The sequence below is a fragment of the Mirounga angustirostris genome, unplaced genomic scaffold (assembly GCF_029215605.1).
Source record: "Mirounga angustirostris isolate CCGP_5_RB_7025 unplaced genomic scaffold, mMirAng1.0.hap1 SCAF_8, whole genome shotgun sequence".
Classification (NCBI taxonomy): Eukaryota; Metazoa; Chordata; class Mammalia; order Carnivora; family Phocidae; genus Mirounga; species Mirounga angustirostris.
Genome location: NW_026991716.1, coordinates 4,347,149 through 4,372,843, shown reverse-complemented (window position 1 = coordinate 4,372,843; position 25,695 = coordinate 4,347,149). Strand labels below are relative to the sequence as shown.

At 43.8% G+C, this 25,695-nt stretch overlaps 1 protein-coding gene across 12 annotated transcripts in view; it reads right to left on the bottom strand.

The window, feature by feature from the left end:
* Window positions 1–25,695, bottom strand: part of KIAA0319 (KIAA0319 ortholog) — a 98,609-nt gene that overhangs the window by 18,196 nt on the left and 54,718 nt on the right. For 11 of the 12 annotated variants that reach the window (XM_054505702.2, XM_045866291.3, XM_045866293.3 and 8 more), the window contains exons 6-13: window positions 25,137–25,234; window positions 23,988–24,075; window positions 22,607–22,699; window positions 20,760–20,889; window positions 9,013–9,241; window positions 4,975–5,098; window positions 2,784–2,916; window positions 1,683–1,831 (exon numbers count right to left, since the gene is read on the bottom strand). In XM_054505702.2, coding sequence (XP_054361677.1) covers window positions 1,683–1,831; window positions 2,784–2,916; window positions 4,975–5,098; window positions 9,013–9,241; window positions 20,760–20,889; window positions 22,607–22,699; window positions 23,988–24,075; window positions 25,137–25,234 — 1,044 coding nt within the window. The remainder of the gene's footprint in view (window positions 1–1,682; window positions 1,832–2,783; window positions 2,917–4,974; window positions 5,099–9,012; window positions 9,242–20,759; window positions 20,890–22,606; window positions 22,700–23,987; window positions 24,076–25,136; window positions 25,235–25,695) is intronic. The other variant, XM_064597090.1, reaches the window with a different exon arrangement.

Genomic DNA, 25,695 nt, shown 5'->3' with positions numbered 1-25,695 from the left:
ACACCCACCATCCTTCTTCCCTCCAGAACCACTGAGGCATCAAGTCCTGAGACTTCAGGCTCTAAGATGTCTTTCTAGTCAATCATTTCCCCCCTGCTCTCCCTGCTGCTGACCTCTCTTCCCATCAAACCATCACCTGCTTTAAAAATCCCTAACTCTCAGGTAAAATGATGTGGTGCTAGGGTTTGCTTTAAAATACTCCAACCAATGGGGCACCTGGGTGGCTCAGTTGGTTAAGCGACTGCCTTCGGCTCAGGTCATGATCCTGGAGTCCCGGGATCGAGTCCCGCATCGGGCTCCCTGCTCGGCAGGGAGTCTGCTTCTCCCTCTGACCCTCCTCCCTCTCATGCTCTCTGTCTCTCATTCTCTCTGTCTCAAATAAATAAATAAAATCTTTAAAAAAATAAAATAAAATAAAATACTCCAACCAAAATAAAAGAAAATATGAATGGCTAGACGACACAAGATTGGCAAACTGCTCTTGGCTGTTGAAGCTGGGTGATAGGGACATAATGGTCCAATGAGCCTACTTTCTCTACTTTTATATATGGTTGAAAATGTCCAGAGTAAAACATCTGAAAACAGCCAGACCCATGTCACTTTGCTGATAAAACTGCTTCAGCCTCTCCCGCCTGGCCAGCAGACGAAGTCCCAGCCTCCTTGGCCTGACACATGACCCTTCACAGGTTGAGGCAGAAGCTCAGCCACTCCCCAGCACACCCACCACTGGCTGGTCTACAGTACCTGACTTTGTCTGTCCAGCATGCTCTTGGACACCCCTGTGCTTCAACACATCATGATCTTCCATCCATCCATCCATCCATCCACCCACCCATCCATCCACCCACCCATCCATCCATCCACCCACCCATCCATCCATCCACCCATCCATCCATCCATCCATCCATCCATCCACCCATCCATCCATCCATCCATCCACCCACCCATCCATCCATCCATCCATCCACCCATCCATCCGTCCACCCATCCATCCATCCACCCACCCATCCACCCATCCATCTACCCATCCACCCATCCATCCATCCATCCATCCATCCATCCATCCATCCACCCATCCACCCACCCATCCGTCCGTCCGTCCGTCCACCCGTCCGTCCGTCCGTCCACCCGTCCACCCATCCGTCCATCCACCCACCCATCCACCCATCCATCCACCCACCCACCCATCCATCCAACCATCCATCCATCCATCCATCCATCCGTTCCAGTGCCCAGCATTTGTGAGTTGACATGAGCCTTGCATTGTCCCCCAGAGGACACAGAAATGTCTGGAACGAAGGTCCTCAAGCAGAGTGGCACGAGACTAGACCACAAGTTAACAAACAATATGGAACTTGAAAACATCTCTGCTCTTTGATTCCCAGGGAGGAGAGAGCGAGCATAACGCCATCACATGGACGCAGGTGTTTCATTGCCAGTAGTCACAGAAGAAGAGGGAAGCCCATAGAAGTTTCACTCGACACACAAAAGGAAATGCTATTTCTCTGCAGAGGGAGACTGGGAACAGCGAGCATGCTCAGGGGAAGAATGGCTTTTTCTTGGCCGACATGAGTTCAGAGTCTGCGGTGAACCGATAAATACCAGTGCTTCTGAACAATCATGGCTGAGGGTCTTGTGAGACGGGAAAGAAGGTGCCCACCCGCCCCGGTGCCAGGACTCACCCTTCTTCACGGCCACAGTGAGGGTGGTTGTGCTGCTCAGCCCCTGCCCATCAGTCACCGTCAGACGGAAGCGGTGGGTCCCCACCCGGAGCCTGCGCACCGTGGCTACGGCGTCGTCGGGATTTTCCATCTGCACGGCGCCAGGGCCTCTGTGGAACGGAAGTGAACAACAAAGCAGAGCAGGCATGGTATTCTGATTATGGCAGGCATGATGTTTGTGTCCTTATAAAAGCCCGTTTCTACAGCTAAAACACAGCATCTAGAGAATTCCAAGATAACTTTTTAAATCCACTTAAATTCTCTAGTTCAGGGTACGGGTCATAAGCTAATGCCTATTTTAGAATGAGCCTGCGAGATTTTTGGGGGGTTATTTTTTAAGATTTTATTTATTTATTTTAGAGAGAGTGCGCACGCAGGGGAAGGGGCAGAGGGAGAGACAGAATCTCAAGCAGACTCTGCGCTGAGCGCGGAGCCCAACACGGGGCTCATTCTCACGACCCTGAGATCATGACCTGAGCTGAAACCAAGAGTCGGGTGCTTAACCGACTGAGCCATCCAGGTGCCCCCAGACCTGTTTGGTTTTTTTTTAAATTGAACTGTCAGTGAAATGATTTGTCCTTACAAAACGGAGTCTTAGAAACTACTCCCATTCCCTCTTTGAATGAAATTAGGTTAAATCCTCATCTATCTTGACAGAGAGTATGGAAGAGGAAGGGATGAGCCAGATCACAGATCTCCGAAGGGCAATTACAGTGCAGTTATTAAGACTGTGGGCCCTGTCGTCGGAAAAACCCAGCTGCCCCCCTTACCGTCTGGGCAAACCTAGGCTTGTGATGTCACTAGGCTCTGAGAGGCAGAGCAGATGGTTTGAGTGAGTGTAGCCAGGAGGCCTCTGAGGGCCTCCCACAGGTCTCCCAGCACCTCGTCAGTTGTAAAGCTCTCCCACCCCAGATGGCCCTGTCCACACTTGATCTGCTCTTCAACAATGCTCCTCACTCCCCAGCATGCTCGAGTTGACTAATTTGGGCCCTCCAGAGAGGGGGCGATGTTAGCCCTGGGCCAGGGACGTGACCCCCACGGCTCAGGGGTAAGACGGCCTACCGGACGTGCTCCCAGTGGTAGAGGACGATGCCCTGGTCGTCAGTGCTCCTGCTGCCATCCAGGGTGGTGCTCTCCACCGGGAAGACCAGCTCCTTGTCTGGGCCGGCCACAGCCACTGGAGGCCTGTTGCTTTCTAGAATTACAGAAATGGTGGGAAACACTATTATCTCTTGGGATTAAGTCTTCGATCCCCTGCTGTCTTGATTTTGGCAAATTACTCCTATTTGGATCAGGCGGGGACTAGAGTGTACGGGACACCCGGGGAAATCCTGGGGAGAAACACTGCAGTTTTGAGGGTGAGGCTGGGGGGTACAGACAGAAGGAAATATTGTTCCCTAATACATATATGTTTGGTTTCCTTAAAAAACCTCAAGGGGCGCCCTGGGTGGCTCAGTCCGTTAAGCTTTTGACTCTTGGTTTCGGCTCAGGTCATGATCTCAGGGTTGTGAGATCAAGCCCCCCACCACCGTCAGGCTCCACACTGAGCGGGGAATCTGTTTGAGGATCCCCCCGACCTCGTGCATGTGTGTGCGTGTGTAATCTGTCTCTCAAATAAACAAACAAATAAAATAAAAGACCTGGAAAGTCATGGAGTCAAGAGAGAAGGAAAAGGAACAGGATGGGCAGATGAACGGAAGAAGGACTGGGGAGAGTGGGGGCAGGCAGGCAGGAACTGGGAGGAAGTGAGTTGACAGCTGCTTTGTTAGGCAAGACTTACTTCATTTTGTCTTTGTAGCCTCAGGGCCTAACACAGTGCCTGGTAAAGAATAAATGCTCGAAACATTTCAGTTAAGCGTTGAACAACAGTTAAAGGTATAAGGGGCGCCCGGCCAGCTCAGCCAGTAGAACACACGACTCTTGATCTCAGGGTTTTAAGTCCAAGCCCCGCGCTGGGTGTGGAGAGGACTTAAAAATAAAATCTTAGGGAAAAAAAAAAGATTAAAAAAAGCAAAAGATATAAAGTATTGCTGATATTGATATTGAAATAGACAAATTTTCTGTTAAAATAAAAGTCATGGAGTCAAAAACTGAGGCAGCTATGACCCAGTATCTGGACCATGTCCAACCCTCACTGTGCTACTCAGTAAAGTTCAGTGAGGCCGTGGTTTCTCTTGTCCTTAGGATCAAACGCGTGACCACCCATTACAAAGCCCTGGATGGGAGCCCCACCTCTCTCCAGAGCATCTCTTGGCATTCTAATCCCTGTACCTCACACTCCCACGTCCTCGCTGCTTTCTCTTGTCCCACTACGTTCTTTTTAATTCCTTCAACTACCAAACTCCCTTTCATCCCATGGCTTTCATACACCGTTTCCTTCACCTAAAAAACTCTTCCTCTTGCCCTTCTCTCCCCAGATTCACCTGGCCAACTGCAGACCTGAGCTCAGGTAAGACTCTCTGCAGATGCCTCAAGCCCACATAGGTGGGTCCTTTCATGGGCTCCAGTAGCGCTGTGTCCATCCCCTAGAAATGCACCGATCCTGTGGTTTTTCAGTGGACTTCCCCATGAGCCCTGGGAGGACAGAGACCAAGTCTTTCTTGTTTAATTCCACATCCCTGGGGTCTAACCACTAGCACTTACTACATACTAAGTGAATAAATAAAACAAATAAATGCGTTGCCTATAAGCTGAGTGTATTTTCAGTTGCCAGTACACTGGATGGTTACTGGGATTAGCAGCATCTTCTAGAAAAGTTCTAAAGCAAAGAGCACTGCCATGCAAAAACTAACCCCCCTTAAGGATATTTAAATCTGCAGGAAGGCAGAGCCCTGGCTTTTCATGAAACCATTAATGGACTGAGAGCTGACGTGGAGTCAAGTCTCCACCTGACTACGAGCCATTGAGCTACCAGGCCACACATCATGACCAGACTCTTCAAGAAGGCCCTGGAGCTCTGCAGCAGAATGGGACACATGGAGGAGTGTCTACCTGGCAAGTGGAGCCCTCGAGGGGCCCTGAGGATGTCCATCTGGGCCTCCGTGCCATGGTTTAAAGACACAGTCAACACAAGATTCCGAACTACAGTAGAAACCTGGCTTTGTATTAAGATTCAGCTCCTCCAGCCCCAATTTCTAGATAGTTAAGACATTTAGAGAATTTGCCTCCAAATTTCGCTTGTCTGAAGCACAGAAGCCCAGGTGTCATTTCTGCCTTAATCTCTGGGGCCAAAGCCCCCTTCCGTCTCACCTACCGGGCTGGACAGTCACAGTGACCACAGCCGTGGATCGCTGCTTTGAAGAATCTGTCACCATCAGCTGGAACATATAGTCTCCTTCCTGCATGGCCGACAAATGAAGGTATGGTGTCTCAACGCCCTAAGTAAAAGCAAGCAGAGATGAGAAAGAAAAAAAATGATAATTTTAAGAAGTAGCATGACGTAATGAAAAATGAATGCTTTTGGCTAAATATGGAGATCCTGCGTGAAAAAGAAATGTGTGTGCCCCAAGGAAATGCAATCTGAAGTTCAGTGTGTATCCTCACACGCTGCTGAAGAAGTACAAATTAATTTGGCCTTTTTGGAGGCCCATCTGGCAACATCCACTGACATGTTAAATGAGCATACTCCAACCAGTGATTCTACTTCTTACTACCTACACTAGGGAAATGCCCATGCACACAAGGAGCCTCACACCTGGATGCTGACAGAAGCATTGTTTATAGTAGCAAACAATGGAAACAGTCTAAATGTTCATCAACAATGCGGCACCTGGGTGGCTCAGTTAGTTAAGCAGCCAACTCTTGATTTCAGCTCGGGTCAGGATCTCAAGGTCATGAGATCGAGTGCTGGACTCCACACTCACTGGGGAGTCTGCTTGAGATTTTTTCTCTCCCCACCACTTGCACTCTCTCTGTAAAATCAATCAATCAATCTTTAAATAAACTTTCATCAATGGGGTGTGGCCAGACCCACCATGATACACTACAATGTTAGTTTAAATTTAAAGTTTAAAAGAATAAGGTAGATTTATACATATTGAAATGGAGTTGGACTCCATGCTAGGCGTGGAGCCTACTTGAAGGAAAAAAAAATGTCTGTAGCTTATAAATAATGAAATGAAAGATGTCAAAGACATACCATCAAGCAAAAAGAGAAAGTTGCAGAACAATGTATAGAGTGTGACAGATATTTCTATGTGTACATATGCATATACACAGAACACACAGAAAAGATTCTGTAAGGACAGACATTAAGCTGATAAAATTATCACCATAAGGGGACTGGGGTACAATCAAGGTGTATTTGTACTTTATCAGAAGTTACCTTATTTTTAACTACAAGAAGCAATTCATGCATTACTCTTACAAGTAAAAATAATTTTTTAAAACTCTAAGACAACAAAATTTTTCTTTTTTTTTTTTTAAGATTTTATTTATTTATTTGATAGAGACACAGAGAGAGAGGGAATACAAGCAGTCCCAGGGAGTAGGAGAGGAAGAAGCAGGCTTCCCGCAGAGCAGGGAGCCCGATGTGGGGCTCGATCCCAGAACCCCCCGATCATGACCTGAGCCGAAGGCAGACGCTTAATGACTGAGCCACCCAGGCACCCCAACAAAATTTTTCAATAAGACATTTTTTCAATTGAGTATACAATAGCTGTACTTGTCTCCAGGTTAACAACTTTCACTTTGTTGCTATTGTGTTGCTGTTGGTAACATTTCCAATTATTGCTTATGTTTGAAATTCATGGCATCATGGAAAGGATTTTTAATCCTAAACCCTATTATAATTTATTTACTTTTATAGATCCCAAGATTGTCTAAAGATAAATGTATCTGCATGTGTCTATTAAAGGTTTTAATGGAAAATTGAAAAAGAAAACTGATAGAAAATCAATTGTGTTATCACGAGGGGAACTTGTGAAATTTGAAATACATACTTTTAAGAACTTAGAAAAGGTGTTTTCCCCTACTTTGACTAAATAAAGCAAAGCATTTTGCTCTGAAAAGCTGTACAAAAGTATAATTTCCTAGTGCTTACTTCAAAATTAATATGGTTACATAAATGCTTATGCACACGGTACAGGGAATGTTGTGGCAAATGGTAAGTGGGCAGACTCACACATGTCACCAAGCATCCTCAAAGCCACTATAATCTCCAGGTAACAGCCTGGAGCCTTCAGATGGCCTTCCCCCATCTAAAGCAAAGCCTCGGCAGGATGCCCTACACGATGTTTAGACTAATAATCTAAGACTCCAGCTGACAGAGCCATCTTTGTGATTGCCCAGTTAATAAAAAGATCACCCCTTTTAACATCTTCATCTATCAATCACAAGACAATAACCTTGTTACTAGGGATAATCTCAGAGTGTCCTCTGCAGAAGGGCAGGTGTGGAGAAGCTGGCCCCACACCCAGCACTAGCTGATTCCCTTGGACATACGTTGGGCAGATATGGATGAATTCTGGGGTGTGAGCTTTGGGCACATAATTCTCAATAACTAAAGGAAAGAAAATTTGGATTTTTTAAAAAAATTTTATTGGTAAGTAATCTCCACATCCAACGAGGGGCTCTAACTCACAACCCTGAGATTAAGAGTCGCACGCTCTTCTGACTGAGCCAGTCAGGCACCCCTGGAATATTTTTTTAACCAAGGAAATACAATAATGTCCCATCTTTCTGTTTTGCAGGCAAAGCCCTCTGAATCGAAAGTCTTAGCACAACAGCAGCAAACAGCACGTGCTACAACCCTTAGACAGAGATGGACACTATGGCATGGCCCTCTCAAGTCCCATAAACCCAACCAGTCATTTTAAATTCATCACAATTGCAAAATACTGTCCAGAAACATCAGAAAGTAAAGTAGGTAAGCTTTCATGGGATATCTGACTTCATCTAAAATACTAACAAGAAATTTATGTTGGACAGATGAGATGGAATTTGAAGGAGAAGTACAAGGTGGCAATACAAGGTCCTACCTTTTTTCCATTAAACTTTCAAATAATAACCTGAAACTAACAACACGGTGTGTTAACTGGAATTAAAATAAAAACGAAAGGGGTGTCTGACTGGCTCAGTCAATAGAGTATGCAACTCTTGCTTTTGGGGTCGTGAGTTCAAGCCCCACATTGGGCGTAGGGCGTGCTTACATACATACATACATAAAATAACAAAAAAAGAATAAAATGAAAACTGTCAAATAATAACTTAAAAACAGCAAACTGGTTAGCAATAAAAACAAAGAGTTCTGGCCAGCACCAAGAGAAGAAGAAGCAATAGCGTACACTCATGTGCATACATACCACTCACAGCAAAAGTGTCTACGGTAGTATGTCTTTAGACAAATATATTTAAGATTTGAGCAAATTAAAATTTAGATACAAAAAGCTCTTAAAAAGAGACCACTAGATCCAGAAAAGATGACAATGAAGTTTCTAAAAATATGAGAAACAAAATAAGGAAAAATTTCCTGATAACAAAGTTCATGTTGGATTATTTCTAAAGTTTCTCCCAATATTAAAATAATATTTCTGTAGCAAATGTTGGGTCATACTTTCCCCAAACTAGCCTCAAGGTCAAGCTATCAACACAGGACCCACTTAGTTTCTATTCTGTGCTTACAGAGAACGGGTGAGGGGAAAGGATGTAAGTTTGGAAAATCTATGAATTTAGGTGCTCTTCTAATAGTTGTAATACATCAGACAATCTTATAAAACATTTTCTGGATTTATACCACATAACAATAATTTAGGTAGGTAGGAAGGTAGATAGATGTGTGAAGTTTTAAATGGACAGACATATAGATGGATGGATGGATGGGTAGATGGGTAGATGGATGGATGGGTGGGTGGATAGATGAATGGATGGGTGGGTGGATGGATGGATGGGTAGATGGATGGATGCGTGAGTGGATAGGTGGACAGGTAGATGGATGGACAGGTGGGTAGGTGAATAGATGAATGGATGGGTGGGTGGATGGATGGGTAGATGGATGGATGGGTGGGTGGGTGAATGGATGGATGGGTAGATGGATGCACGGGTGGGTGGGTGGATGAATGAATGGATGGATGGTTAGATAGATGGGTAGGTGGGTGGTTGGACAGATGGGTAGGTGTGTGGGTGGTTGGTTGGATAGATGGGTAGGTGGGTGGGTGGGTGGGTGGGTGGATGGGTAGATGGATGGATGGGTGGGTGGGTAGATAGATGGATGGATGGTTGGTTAGATGGGTAGGTGGGTGGGTGGTTGGATGGACAGACAAGTAAAAGTTTGAAGGCAGGATAGAGAACTTGCCTGCATGGCCACCTCTTTGCTCTCACTCCCTGGACCCAGGGACCACTCATAGAGGACAATCTGGTGATCATCACTGCTCTGGTTTCCATTCAAAGTGATGGAGTTTTGGGGCAAAGTTATGGTCTGATTTGGTCCTGCATTGGCGACTGGAGGATGGTCCACAGCACTGTTGACTATTAGGGCTGCAGTTGTGGAGTTAGAGGCTCCATCCGAGTCTGTAACAGTCAATCTACAAAAGGGAGAAATATGAGAAATAAAATAAGGAAAATGTTGCAAAAAAAAATCATGTTGCAAGAAGATGCCAAGTCTTAAGGCAATGGTCCATTTAGTCTGCCCATGGTACATTTCTCAGAAAAACTCAGAAGATGTGTAAATAGAAATTTGAGGATGAGGTTGAGAAAAGAACAGAGTATCCGAGGGTTTTTTTGTTAATGTGTTGCTGTTGGTTTATTTTAGTTTTAGCTAGTAATACAGCCACATGATGGAGTTGTATCTCATATGGGTTTCTGACTAGTCTTGGAGACGCCAGATGAATAAATCTTCCTCAACCAACATAGGAGCCTCCCTCTAGTACCTGAGACAAAGAATGTGTCGGAGTTAGGTCCTGCCTTCAGGTCTGAGCACGTGGAGACACTACATCACTCATCAGTTTTCATCTACAAAGATTTTGCATTTTTTTTATTCTCTTCTAGAGGACTTAATATAATTATGTTTTCAGAACACTCCTTGCAGACACTCGTTCAGGACGTCCTGTGGTGAACTCACTGCTGATGAGGTCCTGGATCAGGAAATAATATGGTCACTTCATCCTTCTGGGGTAAAGATGTCGGTTCTGAACAGTGATGAATGTTATACAGGTGTTAGTAGGAATAGGATAATGAAGCTATGGGAGGAACACAGGCTTTACATGTAGTAAGGTATGTGTATGGGGCACGTGTATTCTGTGCACCCTTTCACACTATCCCACACACTCCATACAACCAAGATCCAAACTCTGGTTCAGGCTCTGACACCAACCAAGCATCTGAGATCCTTCCTCCTCAGCCAGGCTGTCGGGACACAAACCGGGGCCCCTAAGGGGATTTCTTCATGGTAAAATGGAGACAGCAGCAGTAATGTGCCTCAACCAGATGATGAATTAAATAAAAATGAAATGGGGAGGAGTTAGGATGGCAGAGGAGTAAGGGGACCCTATGCTTGCCTTGTCCCTCAAACACAGCTAGATAAATATCAACTCATTCTGAACACCCAGGAAATCGATCTGAGGGCTGAGAGAGCAAACTGCCGAAGTAGAGGGAGAAAAGAGGCCACATTGTGGAAGGTAGGAGGTGCGGAGATGTGATTTGGGGGAGAAGAGAATCCCGGGTGCCGCAGAGGGGAGGGAGCCCTGATCACAGAGAGAGCAAAGAGCGCACAGGGGATTGAATAAGAAGAACACTTCCCCAAAGCCACTGACTGGGAAAATGAGCGAGCCTGCTTATTGTGAGTTTTTACAATCAACAGAGCTCAAAGACTGAAGTTTTAGAAGTCCGCACTGCAGCCAGTGTGGAGCCCAGTGGGCACAGTGGGGCTCCTGTGGAGAAGGAGGGCAGAGGCCTGGGAGTGGACAGCGTGGTCTGAGGATCCCCTGCATCGCACTGGAGAGACAGCTCCCCCTCCTGGAGTGTATTTGGGAGAAGTGGTACTGCCTCACGGGGACAAAAGAGCTGGCGGGCACCACGGCACTGTCCTGTTCATCAGCACAGGGGCAGAGGCACCTGCTGAGAGCAGCCAACCTGGACACCAGCTTTTTGCTGTGCTTTACTCTGAACTCCAAGCACCTGTGCATTCCTGCAACTGCCCTCTGGGGCAAACTCCTACCAGCCCCAGCGCCCCAAGACCCTCCTCCAGAGGATCATCGTGGGTCCAGCAGCGCCGAGTCCCTAAAATTTGGAGTTTTGAAACTCTGCCAGGTGCCAGAGATAAAATATAGAAGCACTGTGCCACCAGGTGGGCAGACAGCTCAGTCGCAGACACGGTGAAGGCAGAGATCCGAGGGATACCTGGCACACAAGGAAGATTCTTCACTCTTCTGTGAGGGTTTCCTGGACAGTGGGGGCACAAATTCAGGGACCTAATTTGATTAGGTCCCTGGCGTGTCCTTTTCTTGTTCTTCCTTTTGGGTGGGGGCCCAGGGAGAGGGTGGATGCCATTTTCTTCCTCCACCCAACAGCACCACTGGATTTCAGTGAGCAGCAGAGTGAGTGCCCCCTCCCCACACCCGTCCAGGGGAGGCTGGAGCCACTTACCCCAAACCCCACCCCCTGCACTCTGCAGGTGCTTCTATGCTAGGGCAAGTATGCCTAAGAGCCAGGGCAGCAGGCCTCTCCCCCAGAAAACAAGCACAAATCCCCCGCAAGCACCAAGTCTACTGATGATAGAGTGCTACAAAGTTACAGCTCTAGTGGAAATAGGATCCGGCCTTTTTTAACAAGCAGATGAAAGCATATCTAGTTAAAACTCATCACACACTGGACAAGGTCCAAACACTCCTTAGTGCAAGCAAGGAAAAACTCAGCAGAGGGCTGACCTGAGGGAAAGAGCCCCCAAAACACAGCAGCAGGGTACACGTAGCACAGACCAGACATACATCCCGAAGCACCAGGCCCTGGACAGTATATGACCTCTTCTTAATAAGCCATTACTCTCAGGAGCAGGAAACGTAACAGGCTTTCCTAACACAAAGAGGATACAGACCTAGCCAAAATGTCAACACAGAGGATATCATGCCAAAAGGAAGAACAAGAAAAGGACACGCCAGGGACCTAATCAAAACAGATATAGGGCGCCTGGGTGGCTCAGTTGGTTAAGCGACTGCCTTTGGCTCAGGTCATGATCCTGGAGTACCGGGATCGAGTCCCACATCGGGCTCCCTGCTCGGCAGGGAGTCTGCTTCTCCCTCTGACCCTCCTCCCTCTCATGCTCTCTGTCTCTCATTCTCTCTGTCTCAAATAAATAAATAAAATCTTAAAAAAAAAAAACAAAACAGATATAAACAATATGCCTGTTCCAGAATTGAAACAACAATCATAAGGACACTAGCTGGGCTTGAGAAAAGCATAGAAGGTATCAGGGAGTCCCTTACCACAGAGATAAAAGACCTAAAAACCAGTCAGGCTAAAATAAAAAATGCTGTAACTGAGATGCGAAACTGACTGGATGTAATGACCACAAGGATGGAAGAAGCAGAGGAGAGAAGAGGTGACATAAAAGACAAAATTATGGAAAATAATGAAGCTGAAAAGAAGAGGGAAAGAAAAATATTGGATCACAAGTGTAGAATTAGGGAACTCAGCAACTCCATAAAGGGCAATATCATTCATATCATAGAAGTCACAGAAGAAGAGTGGGAAAAGGGACACAAGGTTTATTTGAGCAAATTATAGCTGAAAACTTCCCTAATCTGTGGAAAGAAACACTCAATCCAGGAGGCACAGATAACTCCCATCAAAATCAACAAAAGCAGGCCAACTCTAAGATATATCACAGTAAAATTTTCAAAATACAGAGATAAGGAAAAAATCCTAAAAGCAGCAAGGGAAGACAAATACAGTTAGCAGCAGATCTATCCACAGAAACTAGGCAGGCCAGAAGAGAGTGGCATGATACATTCAGCATGCTGAATGGGAAAAATATGCAGCCAAGAACACTTTATCCAGCAAGGCTGTCATTCAGGACAGAAGGAGAGATAAAGAGTTTCCCAGACAAACAAAAACTAAAGGAGTTCGTGAACAATAAACCAGCCCTGCAAGAAATATAAAAGTGGACTCTTTTGAGCGGGGAAGAAAGACCAAAAACAACAGTGGGAAAAAAAGACCGAAAACAACAAAGACTAGAAAGGAAAAGAGAAAATCTCCAAAAAACAATGACTTTACAGGTAACACAATGGCATTAACTGCATATCTCCCAATAATCACTCTGAACATAAATGGACTAAATGCTCCAATAAAGAGAAGCGGGGTATCAGAATGGATAAGAAAACAAGATTCATCTATATACTGTCTATAAGAGACTCATTTTAGACGTAAAGACACCTGCAGATTCAAACCGAGGGGTTGGAGAACCATCTATCATGCTTATGAGCATCAAAAGAAAGCCAGAGTAGCCATACTTATATCAGACAAACTAGAGTTTAAAACAAAGACTGTAACAAGAGATGAATAAGGGCACTATATCATAATTAAAGGTTCTATCCATCAAGAAGATCTAACAATTGTAAATATGCCCCCAACTTGGGAACCCCAAATATATATATATATCAATTAACAACAGACATAAAGAAACTCATTGATAACAATACAATAATAGTAGAGGACTTTAACACCCCACTTAAATCAATGGACGAATCATCTAAGCAGATCAACAAAGAAACAATGGCTTTGAATGACACACTGAACCAGATGGATTTAACAGATATATTCAGAACATTTCATCCTAAAGCAGCAGAATACACATTCTTCTTGAGTGCACATGGAACATTCTCCAGAATAGATCACATACTGGGTCACAAATCAGCCCTCAACAAATACAAAAAATTGAGATCATACCATGCATATTTTCAGACCACAATACTATGAAACTTGAAGTCAACCACAAGAAAAAATTGGGAAGACCACAAATACACGGAGGTTAAAGAACATCTTACTAAAGAATGAATGGGTTAACCAGGAAATTAAAGAAGAAATTTTAAAAAATACATGGAAGCAAAAGAAAATAAAAACACGACAGTCCAAAACCTTTGGGATGTAGCAAAGGTAAGTATATAGTGATAGAGGCCTTCCTCGAGAAGCAAGAAAAATCTCAAATACACAACCTAATCTTAGACCTAACGGAGCTAGAAAAGGAACAGCAAATAAAGCCTAAATCCAGCAGGCAAAGGGAAATAAAAAGATTAGAGCAGAAATAAATGACATAGAAACTAAAAAAACAACAGAACAGATCAATGAAACCAGGATGTAGTTCTCTGAAATAATTACTAAAATTGATAAACCCCCTGCCAGACTTACCAAAAATAAAAGAGAAAGGATCCAATTAAATAAAATCACAAATGAGAGGGGGGAAATAACAACCAACACCAAAGAAATACAAAAAAAGTATAAGAGAATATTGTGAAAAACTATAGGCCAACAAACTGGACAACCTGGAAGAAATGGATAAATTCCCAGAAACATACGAACTACCAAACCTGAAACAGGAAGAAATAGAAAACTTGAACAGACCCATAACCAACAAGGAAATTGAAGCAGTCATTAAAAATTTCCCAACAAACAAAAGCCCAGGGCCAGATGGCTTCCCAGGGGAATTCTACCAAACATTTAAAGAAGAGTTAATACCTATTCTTCTCAAACTGTTCCAGAAAATAGAAACAGAAGGAAAACTTCCAAACTCATTCTATGAGGCCAGCAATACCCTGATAGTAAAACCAGATAAAGACTCCACTATAAAAGAGAACTACAGGCCATAATCCCCGATGAACATGGATGCAAAATTCTCAATAAAATACTAAAAATTGAATCCAACAGTACTTTAGAAGAATCACTCACCACAGTCAAGTGGGATTTATTCCTGGTGGCTGCAAGGGTGGTTCAGTATTTGCAAATCAATCAATGTGATTAGTTGACCACATTAATAAAAGAAAGAATAAGAACCATACAATACTGTCAAAGGATGCAGAAAAAGTATCTGACAAAGGACAACAATCATTCATGATAAAAGCCCTCAAAAAAGTAGGGACAGAGGAAACACCTTAACATAATGAAGGCCATATATGAAAAACCCACAGCTAATATCATCCTCAATGGGGAAAAATTGAGAGCTTTTCTTCTATGGTCAGGAAGAAAGGAATGTCCACTATCACCACTGTGATTTAACATAGTACTAGAAGTCCTAGCTACAGCAATCAGACAACAAAAAGACAAAAGTCATCCAAATTGTCAAGGAAGAAGTCAAACTTTCACTGTTGACAGATGACATGATACTCTAGGTAGAAATTAAATACTCCACCAAAAAAATTGCTAGAACTGGTACAGGAATTCTGTAAAGTCTCAGGATATAAAATCAGCACACAGAAGTCTGTTGCATTTCTATACACCAATAATGAAGCAGCAGAAAGAGAAATTAAGGAGTCAATCCCATTTACAATGGCACCAAAAACATAAGATACCTAGGAATAAACCTAACCAAAGAGGTAAAAGACCTGTACTCTGAAAACTACAGTAAACACTTATGAAAGAAATCAAAGATGACACAAAGAAATGGAAAAACATTCCATGCTCATAGATTGGAAGAACAAATATTGTTAAAATGTCTATACTACCCAAAGCAATCTACACATTTAATGCAATCCCTATCAAAATACCACCAGAATTTTTCACAAAGCTAGAACAAATAATCCTAAAACTTGTAATGGGAACCACAAGGGACCCCGAATAGTCAAAGCAATCTTGAGAAAGAAAAGCAAAGCTGGTGACATCACAATTCCGGACCTCCAGCTCTATTACAAAGCTGTAATCATCAAGACAGTATGGTACTGGCACAAAAACAGACAGATCAATGGAACAGAATATAGAACCCAGAAATGGACCCTCAACTCTATGATCCACTAATCTCCAACAAAGCAGGAAAGAATATCCAATGGAAAAAAAGATAGTCTCTTCAGAAAAGGGTGTTGGGAAAATTGGACAGCCCCATGCAGAAGAATGAAACTGGACCGCTTTCTTACACCATGCACAAAAATAAACTCAAAATGGATGAAAGACCTAAATGTAAGACAGGAATCCATCAAAATCCTAGAGGAGAGGGGCACCTCGGTGGCTCAGTCGTTAAGCATCTGCCTTCAGCTCAGGTCACGATCCCAGGGCCCTGGGATTGAGCCCTGCATCGGGCTCCCTCCTCGGCGGGAAGCCTGCTTCTCCCTCCCCCACTCCCCCTGCTTATGTTCCTTCTCTTGCTGTTTCTCTGTCAAATAAATAAATAAAATCTTTTAAAAAAAAAGTCCTAGAGGAGAACACCTGTGACCTCTGTGACCTCGGCCAGAGCAACTTGTCCCTAGACACGTCTCTGGAGGCAAGGGAAACAAAGGCAAAAATGAACTATTGGGATTTCATCAAGATAAAAAGCTTCTGCACAGCAAAGGAAACAATCAACAAGACTAAAAGGCAACCTACAGGATGGGAGAAGATATTTGCAAACAACATTATCAGATAAAGGGCTAGTATCCAAAATCTATAAAGAACTTATCAAAGTCAACGCCAAAAAACAAATAAATAAACCAGTTAAGAAATGGGCAGAAGAGTCTACGGCCGTACCACCCTGAACGCGCCCGATCTCGTCTGATCTCGGAAGCTAAGCAGGGTCGGGCCTGGTTAGTACTTGGATGGGAGAAACGGGCAGAAGACATGAACAGACATTTTTCCAAAGAAGACATCCAAATGGCCAACAGACACATGAAAAAGTGCTCAACATTGCTCGGCATCAGGGAAATCCAAATCAAAACCTCAATGAGATACCACCTCACACCAGTCAGATTGGCTAAAATTAACAAGTCAGGAAACGACAGATGTTGGCGGGGATGCGGAGAAAGGGGAACCCGCCTACACTGTTGGTGGGAATGCAAGCTGGTGCAGCCACTGTGGAAAACAGTAGATTTCCTCAAAAGGTTAAATATAGGACAACATTATGATCCAGCAAGTACACTACCAGGTATTTATCCAAAGGATACAAAAATACTAATTCAAAGGGGCACATGCACCCCATTGTTCATAGCAATATTATCAACAATAGCCAAATTATGGAAGCAGCCCAAATGTCCATTGGCTGATGAATGGATAAAGCAGATGTGGTATATATATAATGGAATATTACTCAGCCATCAAAAAGGATGAATTCTTGCCATTTGCAATGATGTGGATGGAGCTAGAAAGTACAATACTAAGTGAAATAAGTCAGAGAAAAACAAAATCATATGATTTCACTCATATGTGGAATTTAAGAAACAGATGAACATAGGGGAAGTAAGAAAAGAAATGAAAAGAGAGGGAGGCAAACCATGAGAGAATCTCAACTATAGAGAACAAGCTAAGGGTTGCTGGAGGGGAGGGGGGTGGGGGGATGGGGTAACTGGGTGATGGGCATTAAGGAGGGCATGTGATGTAATGAGCACTGGGTGTTACATGAGACTGATGAATCACTGAATTCTCCTGAAACCAATACTACATTATATGTTAGCTATCTAGAACTTAAATAAAAACTTGAAATAAAAAAAAGAATCAAAATAACCGCATAAAGTGGCATGAACATATACAATATGAGTGTACAAGTATCTGTTTGAGTCCCTGCTATCAATTCTTTGGGGGTCTATCTCTATCTAGAAGCAAGTTCTTCTCTATCTAGAAGCAAGATACAGACATGGTAATTCTATGCTTAATGTTTTGAGGAACTAACAAACTATTCTCTGCGCAGGTGCACCATTTTACTTTCCCACCAGCAGTGCCCAAGGGTTCCCATTTCACCATATCCTCACCAACACTTACTTTCCACTTTTTAAATAATAAGCCATCCTAATGGGGTAAGCTACTTCTTAAGCTGAGATTTCAAATAAACGTTTTCACAACACATGTACAATGTAAAATACTCTAGAGCACCTCTGTGAACTTTTTAGTCAAAGATGAATCCAATCAGATGCCTGGGAATTTCTTACCCTAGTCAGACTTCAGAAGATTCATAGATATATGGATGCATGGATAGATGGATTTCTTTGAAATCATTAAATTCTTCAAGGCCTTAAAAATATAATAAGCCAAAATATGTGGGATACAATTAAAGAGTACTTAGAGGAAAATTATAGTTTTAAAGTCTTGATAGACATTTAAGGAAGATTTATTTATTTATTTAAAGATTTTATTTATTTATTTGAGAGAGAGAGCACAAGAGCGGGGAGCGGGAGAGGGAGAAGCAGACTCCCTGCTGAGCAGGGAGCCTGATACGGGATTTGATTCCGGGACTCCAGGATCATGACCTGAGCCGAAGGCAGTCGCTTAACCAACTGAGCCACCCAGGCACCCTTAAGGAAGATTTAATATGAATGATCCAAGATTCTACTCTAAGAATTTAGAAGAAGAGCAAAGTAAATCAAAAGTAAATAAAAGTAAAGAAATAATAAAGATATGAGCAGAAACCAACAAATTAGAAAATAAACAAAATTAACACAGCTCTAGTTAGGGGTTCTTTGAAAAGATAAACAAAATTAACAAAATCCTTAATTAGACTGATCAGAAAAAAGAGAACACAAGTCATCAATAGAGTAAATAAAAAAGGAGTTATCACCACAGATTCTATGGGTATGAAAGGATAATATGAAAATACTATAAAACCCTTTGTGCCAACAAATTTGACAATTTAGATGGATTAGACAAGGTTCTTGCAAAATACAACTTATCAAAAACCTATGCAAGGAAAATATAAAACCAGCAACAGAAAATCTAAATAGCCTTACAACTATTTTAAAAATTACATTTGCTATCAAAAACTTTCCCAAAAAGAAAACTCCAGGCCCAGTGATTTTACTGGTGAATTCTATCAAACATTCAAGGAAGAAACACCACAAGTTGTTCACAAATGTTTCAGAAAGTAGAGGAGGAGAGATCACTGGCCACCTTGTTTCATCAGGCCAGAGTGATCCTCATACCCAAACTTGACAAAGACACTGCAAAAAAAAGAAAGAATGGCATTGACCAATATCTCTCATGAAGATAGACAAAAAACCCTTACCAAAATATTAGCAAGTTTAATCCAATGCTATATAAAAAGGATATCATGACCAAATACATTTACTCCATGAATGCAAGGTTGATTTAACATTCAAAAATACCACACAATACATAAAAATAACTCAAAAGAGATCAAAGATCTAAATATAAAACCTAGAACTACAGAGGTACTAGAAAAAAACATAGGAAATCTTTACAGTCTTAGGATAGGCAAAGCTTACTTAATTAGAACACAAAAAGCATAAAACAAAAGAAAAAAAATTGATGAATTAGACTTCCATCAAAACGTAGAATTTTTGCTCTTTCAAAGATTAAGAAAATACACTTGATCTTAGCCAAAAGGTTGAGAAGCTATTGAAAGATTAAGAAAATAAAAAAATCATATACTGACAGAAAATATCCACAACACATATATAAAATAATGAGCTTGTTTCAGAATGTATAAAGACTTGGGGTGCATGGGTGGCTCAGTCGGTTGGGCATCTGCCTTCGGCTCAGGTCATGATCCCAGCATCCTGGGATCGAGCCCCACATCGGGCTCCCTGCTCAGTGGGAAGCCTGCTTCTCCCTCTCCCTCTGCACCTCCCCCTGCTCTCTCTGTCAAATAAATAAATAAAAATCTTTAAAAAAAGAATGTATAAAGTCTCTTAAAACTAAATAAGACAAACAATACAATTTTTTAAATAAGGAAAGAAAGGGCACCTGGCTGGCTCAGTTGGTAGAACATGCGACTCTTGGTCTTAGGGTCATGAGTTTGAGCCCCCATGTTGAGGCAGTTTACTTAAAAAAATAAAGGGGACATTTAAAAAAATAAAATAGGAAAAGGATACTTCACAGAAGAAGTTATATGAATGGCCAATAAGCACCTGAAAATATGCTTATTATGATTGGTCATCACGAAAATGCAAATTAAAACCATAAGGAGATACTACCATTCATTAAATTAAATTAAAAAGACTGACTATACCAAGTATTGGTGAGTATGTGGAGACTGGAACACCCACCTCAGGAAAGAGCTTGGCAATTTCTTAAAATGTTAAACATAAACTCACCATAGAACCAGACCTTCCCACTATTCCACGATTTACCCCATAAAAATAAAAATACCTGTCCACACAAATACTTAAAGTAAATGTTAATGGCACCTTTATTTGTAGTAGTTCAAAGCTATAAATAGCCCAGATGTCCATACTAGATAGATGGAAGGATAAATAAATTGTGGTATATCCACAGACCAGAATAGTAGTCAGCAACAAAAAGGAACAACCTATTGGACAGACGATATGGATGAATCAAAATCATTTGCAGAGTGAAAGAAGACACAGGTAAAAAGGAGTACATATTATATGATTCCATTTATGTGAAATTCTAGACAGTACAAAATAATTTAAACTGACAGAAAGCAGCTCTGTGCTGCCCAAGGACAGGAGTGAAGAGACAAATGGAAATCCAAGGGGCATGAGGAGACTTCCAGGTTGAGGGACATGTTTATTATCTTGATTGTGGTGATGGTCTTCCAGACAGTCACATGTCAAAACTCATCAAGTGTTGTATCTTAATCATGCACAGTTCATTATGCTTCAGTTATATCTTTAAAAGTTATGGAAAGAAAAAGATTAAGAAACATAAATCACACAACTCTGCCTCACCCTGAAGATACAAAATTTCTTTCACATAACAACACAGCAAAAGGATGCCATCCCCATACCATTCCTACAAACAAAACCAAATGTTTCCAATAACCAGGCCCTTCCAATTCATACTCAGTCATGAGCCTATCAGTCGAAAGTGGCTGCCAACCAAAACCCCCAAGGAAACCTCAACGGCCTTGACCTCTTGATCAAAATGAAAAGAGACACAGTGTAGTGTAAAGGCAGGAGTTTAAGGAAATAGTCACAACACAAGTTCTGAAAGCACAACAAAGGTGGAGAAACCACTTGCCTGAAAGTGTAGTTTCCAGGAACGAGGTTAGACAGATGTAGGACGGGGGAATCTGTGGGAGTCTCCTCTCGGAAGGGGCCGCTAATTTCTTCCCAGTGGTAATTGACGATTTTAGTGTCATCCGTACTTTCTAGAAAGATTTATTTACTTATTTAAATTTTGTTTTATTTTATTATGTTATGTTAATCACCATACATCATTAGTTTTTGATGTAGTGTTCCATGATTCATTGTTTGTGCAGAACACCCAGTGCTCCATGCAGAACGTGCCCTCTTTAATACCCACCACCAGGCTAACCCATCCTCCCACCCCCCTCCCCTCTAGAACCCTCAGTTTGTTTCTCAGAGTCCATCGTCTCTCATGGTTCATCTCCCCCTCCGATTCCCCCCCTTCATTTTTGCCTTCCTTCTCCTAATGTCCTCCATGGTATTCCTTATGTTCCACAAATAAAGATTTAAAAATAAGTGAAGGCTAGAATGAAATGCAACAACAGTAAAACATAAATTTTGTAATTTATTGTCTTCATGCTTAAATTTGTTTTTGCATTGAATTATAGAATTACATAGATTTCAATGGACATGTCTTATGTGCTGGCAGGAGGATCTCTTCTTCTCCCTAAACTATCATCACTATTTTCCTCCTGAATTTCCTCAGTTGTGAATTTAAAAAAGCACAGTGACAGGCACTCTTGCTTTTTGAAGAACAGGAGTCAAGCAGATGTACCATATTGAAATGCTACTTCTACTCATCTCGACTACAGCACGTGATACCTTCCTGGTATTTTCCGTACGTATCTGAAGTGACCGATAAAGAATTAAGAGATGCTTACATATAAATACAACACGCCTTTACTATCCCCATCATTCAGGTGTAAATCCAGACAAAGGTAGTACCCTACAAGAAAACTTCCCTTTTCTGCTTTGGGAGAGAGCAAACCAATGTGCTGCGTAGAATCAGAGACTTAGACCTGGAAGGGAGCCCGCTGCATCTAATGCAGGGAAAGAACAAACTAGTTCAAATGACAGATTAATAACCCCACTTTCCTGTACCTGAGCTGTCCTGCATTAGAGAAATCAAAATGTGGTACATTCCCTCATGTAAATATTTTCATCTAAAATATGCTTTGTTTTCAAGCTGGGAAGGGGGGAAATGTGGATATTTATATTTGAATAGGCACAGATGGTGAGGTCAGTGTGATTTCTGTGTATTTGCAGACTTGCAAAATGGAGCCGCATTAGCTGCTGACAATTACCCTTCTTCCAACAACCAAGGCAAAGATTCTTTACTCCACCAGCTCTGGTATTAGCTTTGTGATGAAATGTACATAAATGCAAATACCGGTTACACTGAGATTGAACTTATTTTGTCATACGTCTCTGTCTATATTAATATACTGCCAAACGTAGGGAATGTTTTCATCTCTCTTCACCTGCACGGAGGCCTGGAGTCAGGGGCCCCTTCCACATATAAGAGAAGGAATGAACTCCGATTGAATAATAAACCCTACCCACCCTAGATGAAGGCAACCCTTCTCATATTTGTGAACGTGGTTTTCCAATTGCTCATCACATACACCTCGTCAAAAGGAGATTCTCTAAGAATCGCTTTAATTCCAAATCGAACAGTTAGGCTCTAAGGAAGTCTTCACGGACAGGTGGGACATACTGCAAGATGAGCTCGGCACAAAGCTGTGATGAAGGGGCCCCAGGGCTGTGAGCCACACGCACAACGACAGAGACGCTCTTGCGTCCTCCTTGGTGCATGAGCCCTCCCAGCCTCCACCCACAGCACCATACAACCTCGCCCTGTGCAGGGCGGAGAGGCCCTGACGCGTCGCAGGTACCCACGGCTGCCATCGAGGAAGGCCGACGTCCAAGGCAGGGTGAGGGCTTGCATCTGGGGAGAAACCACCGCTGTGGGGGGCAGGTTGACTCTTCTGGCTGTGTGACAGAGGAAGGGACACTGAGCCCCTTACGTGTGCACAGATCGTAACCCCAATAAAATCATCTGCTTTTTAAAAGTTGGTTAAAACATCCTGTCAAGATGGTGTTTATCCCGGGACGCCTGGGTGGCTCAGTCGGTTAAGCATCTGTCTTAGGTTCAGGTCATGATCCTGGAGTCCCAGGATCGAGTCTGCATCGGGCTCCCCACTCAGTAGGGAGTCTGCTTCTCCCTCTGCTCCTCCCCCTGCCCATGCTCTCTCTCTGTCGCTTTCAACTCTCTCTCAAAAAAATAAAGTCTTTTTTTTCTATTTTATTTTATCTTATTTTGTCAGAGAGAGAGTGAGCATGCACAGAGGGGAGGGGCAGAGGCAGAGGGAGAAGCAGGCTCCCCGTGGAGCAGGGAGCGGGACTCGATCCCAGGACCCTGGATCATGGTCTGAGCCGAAGGCAGACGCTCAACGACTAAGCCATCCAGGCGCCCCAATAAATAAAATCTTAAAAAAAAAAAAAAAAAGGCATTTACCCTACAGGCTCAACTGTGGAGAGTAATTCCGAACGGTTTGGAACTTTCCTATTAAATTTTAGGAGCTTGTCTGCAGATTTACATTTCTGCAGATAAGCCCAGGCTCAGGGGACATGTGTGATGATAACCCAGGGCTTCATCAAGAACATGAGTGCTAACTGCAGGCAAGGAGCAGTGGAGTCCAGTTCCAGCTCCTAGAGCCGTCACCTGGGTGTTCAATCTTCGAGTGCATGCACCCTCCCCTCCCCCAGCACCCGCTCTGGCTGGGATAACAGTCAGGCAGAATGGGCAAAGCCTGAGGGACAGCTGGGAGGCAGAGCTGGCAGAACGGTGGGCCGCCTCAGGTGCGCAGGCTGGGCCCACGCAGACAAAGGGCCCCGCTTCTAATTCACACGAATGCACTGGCCTGTGGGTTGCTGGCGGCCTGACCTCAGGTGCTCAGCGGACGGTATCTGAAACCCGCACCCCCCGACCCCCGCGGAAGGTGAGGCTGAGTCCTGGGGAATGGAAGTGGAAGAGTGCCCAGAGCAAAGGAGACGGCCAAGGGGCGGCCCTGTGCCACCTCCTCAGGTCAACCTTAAATAGCAGCGTTAAGCAAGTACTAAGAATTACACAGACCTCGGAAAGGAAAACAAAAGAACAAAGGAGAATCGTTGCATATGTTCTCTAGAGTAGAGCCAAACGTAAAAATAAAAAAGATAGATTAGCAAGTTATTCAGGCACCCAAAACGGAGATACACGCATTCTCTCACACAGGCTTACCTGGCTTAACTGTGACATTGACAAATCCTTCTCCAAAGGCATTTTCACCAGAAACTGCTACTTTGAAGGCATAAAGTCCTGCTGACAACTGCAACGTAAAGAAAAGTTACACAGGTAAACACACCGAAGACGTGACGGGTCCACTGCCTAGAAAGTGCTAACACCTCACAGAAGCCGCAGTCCTGAAGTGAGCGGAGCGCAGGGGCTGGGGAGCGTCTCCTCGGGAGAGGTGCCGACAGTGCCCCAGGGTCGAGGGTCACGCAGGAAGGGCCCGCGGCCTGGTTACGGACGCTCACGGGCGGACAGACGCCCACGGAGCCCGAACGGCCGAGGGCAGCAGCTCGTGGGCATGGGAATCACGCTGTTTTTACTAAGTCGCTGGGCGAGGCGGCCGTCGGTGGTCCGGGTGCCACACTCGGAGAAGCAGGGCTCAGGGACGCAGGCGAGAGGGGAGCTCACGCTCACCCCCAGCTGTGCGGTCTCAGGAACCAAGAGGAGATAGTCATCCGGCGGGAAACCAGACCCCGGGCAGCTCAGTCAGTTTATTGATCCTTATGGTTCGGGAGGGGGGCGTGTTTCTTCTGGTGAGGGGCCTACCTCCTGGAGCCAAAGCATTCGGCAGCTGGAATGGGATTACTGGCAGCTCTGCTGGGAAGCAGACAGAACCAGAATGTCTCTACCACTGCACAGAGAACAGGGCCGGGGCGCCTGGGCAGCTCAGTCATTAAGCGTCTGCCTTCGGCTCAGGTCATGATCCCAGGGTCCTGGGATCGAGCCCCGCATCGGGCTCCCTGCTCAGCGGGAAGCCTGCTTCTCCCTCTCCCACTCCCCCTCCTCTCTGTCTCTCTCTGTGTCTCATGAATGAATAAATAAGATCTTTGAAATAAAAAAAAAGAGAGAGAGAGAGAGAATGGGACTTGGAAGACAGACTTTGCAACCTCACCACAGAGACCCTTGGGCAACCAGCCTCTTTTCTCCAAGCTGATATGCCAAGTCATTCAAATAAAGAAAAACCATCCGAAAGTCTCCTTCTTTCACCATCTGCCTGTCTGTCTACACAGCAGGAAGTTCATTCATTTATCACCTTCTGTCATCATAAAACAGATTTCGGGGTTCAACCTCTGACACAAACAGCCTCCAGTTACTTACATGAGAGACATGAAGAGTTTGCATGTGTCTTTCTTTTATTTCATCTCGGTAGTTGACAGGGTGGCTTATTAAACTCCATTCGTAGCTGTAGGTGGTTTCTGGGAGCAAAAACAGAAATATGAGTCGTCATAAACTCGGGAAGGTCGCCGTACACAATCTGGGCGGAGGCAAGAGGATGACAGCCCTGACTCCAGCGGGAGGGGTACCTGAGACACTCTGAACTCTGCCGCCAACCTTCATCCAGGTAAGGAATAGCAGGGTTTCCTACCCTTTTAGTTTCCGTTCTATCAGAAGAACATACAGCTTATGCAAAATTCATGACATGTAGAAGGTGAAAGAAAGAAAAACATCTCCCTGATCTCCCACGTAGCATCTGATGACATTCCTTTCAGGGTGACTACGGATGTGTATCTACATTTCCACCTGGTATAATCCACTGTACTTCTTCTCCTTTTAATAAAAGGCAAGGAGATTTCCATTGGTTTCATCTGTTGTGGGGTTTCTTTAAGGACACCAACACGATGAAACCTTCTGTATGAAGGTGAAGCGGTCTCCCACC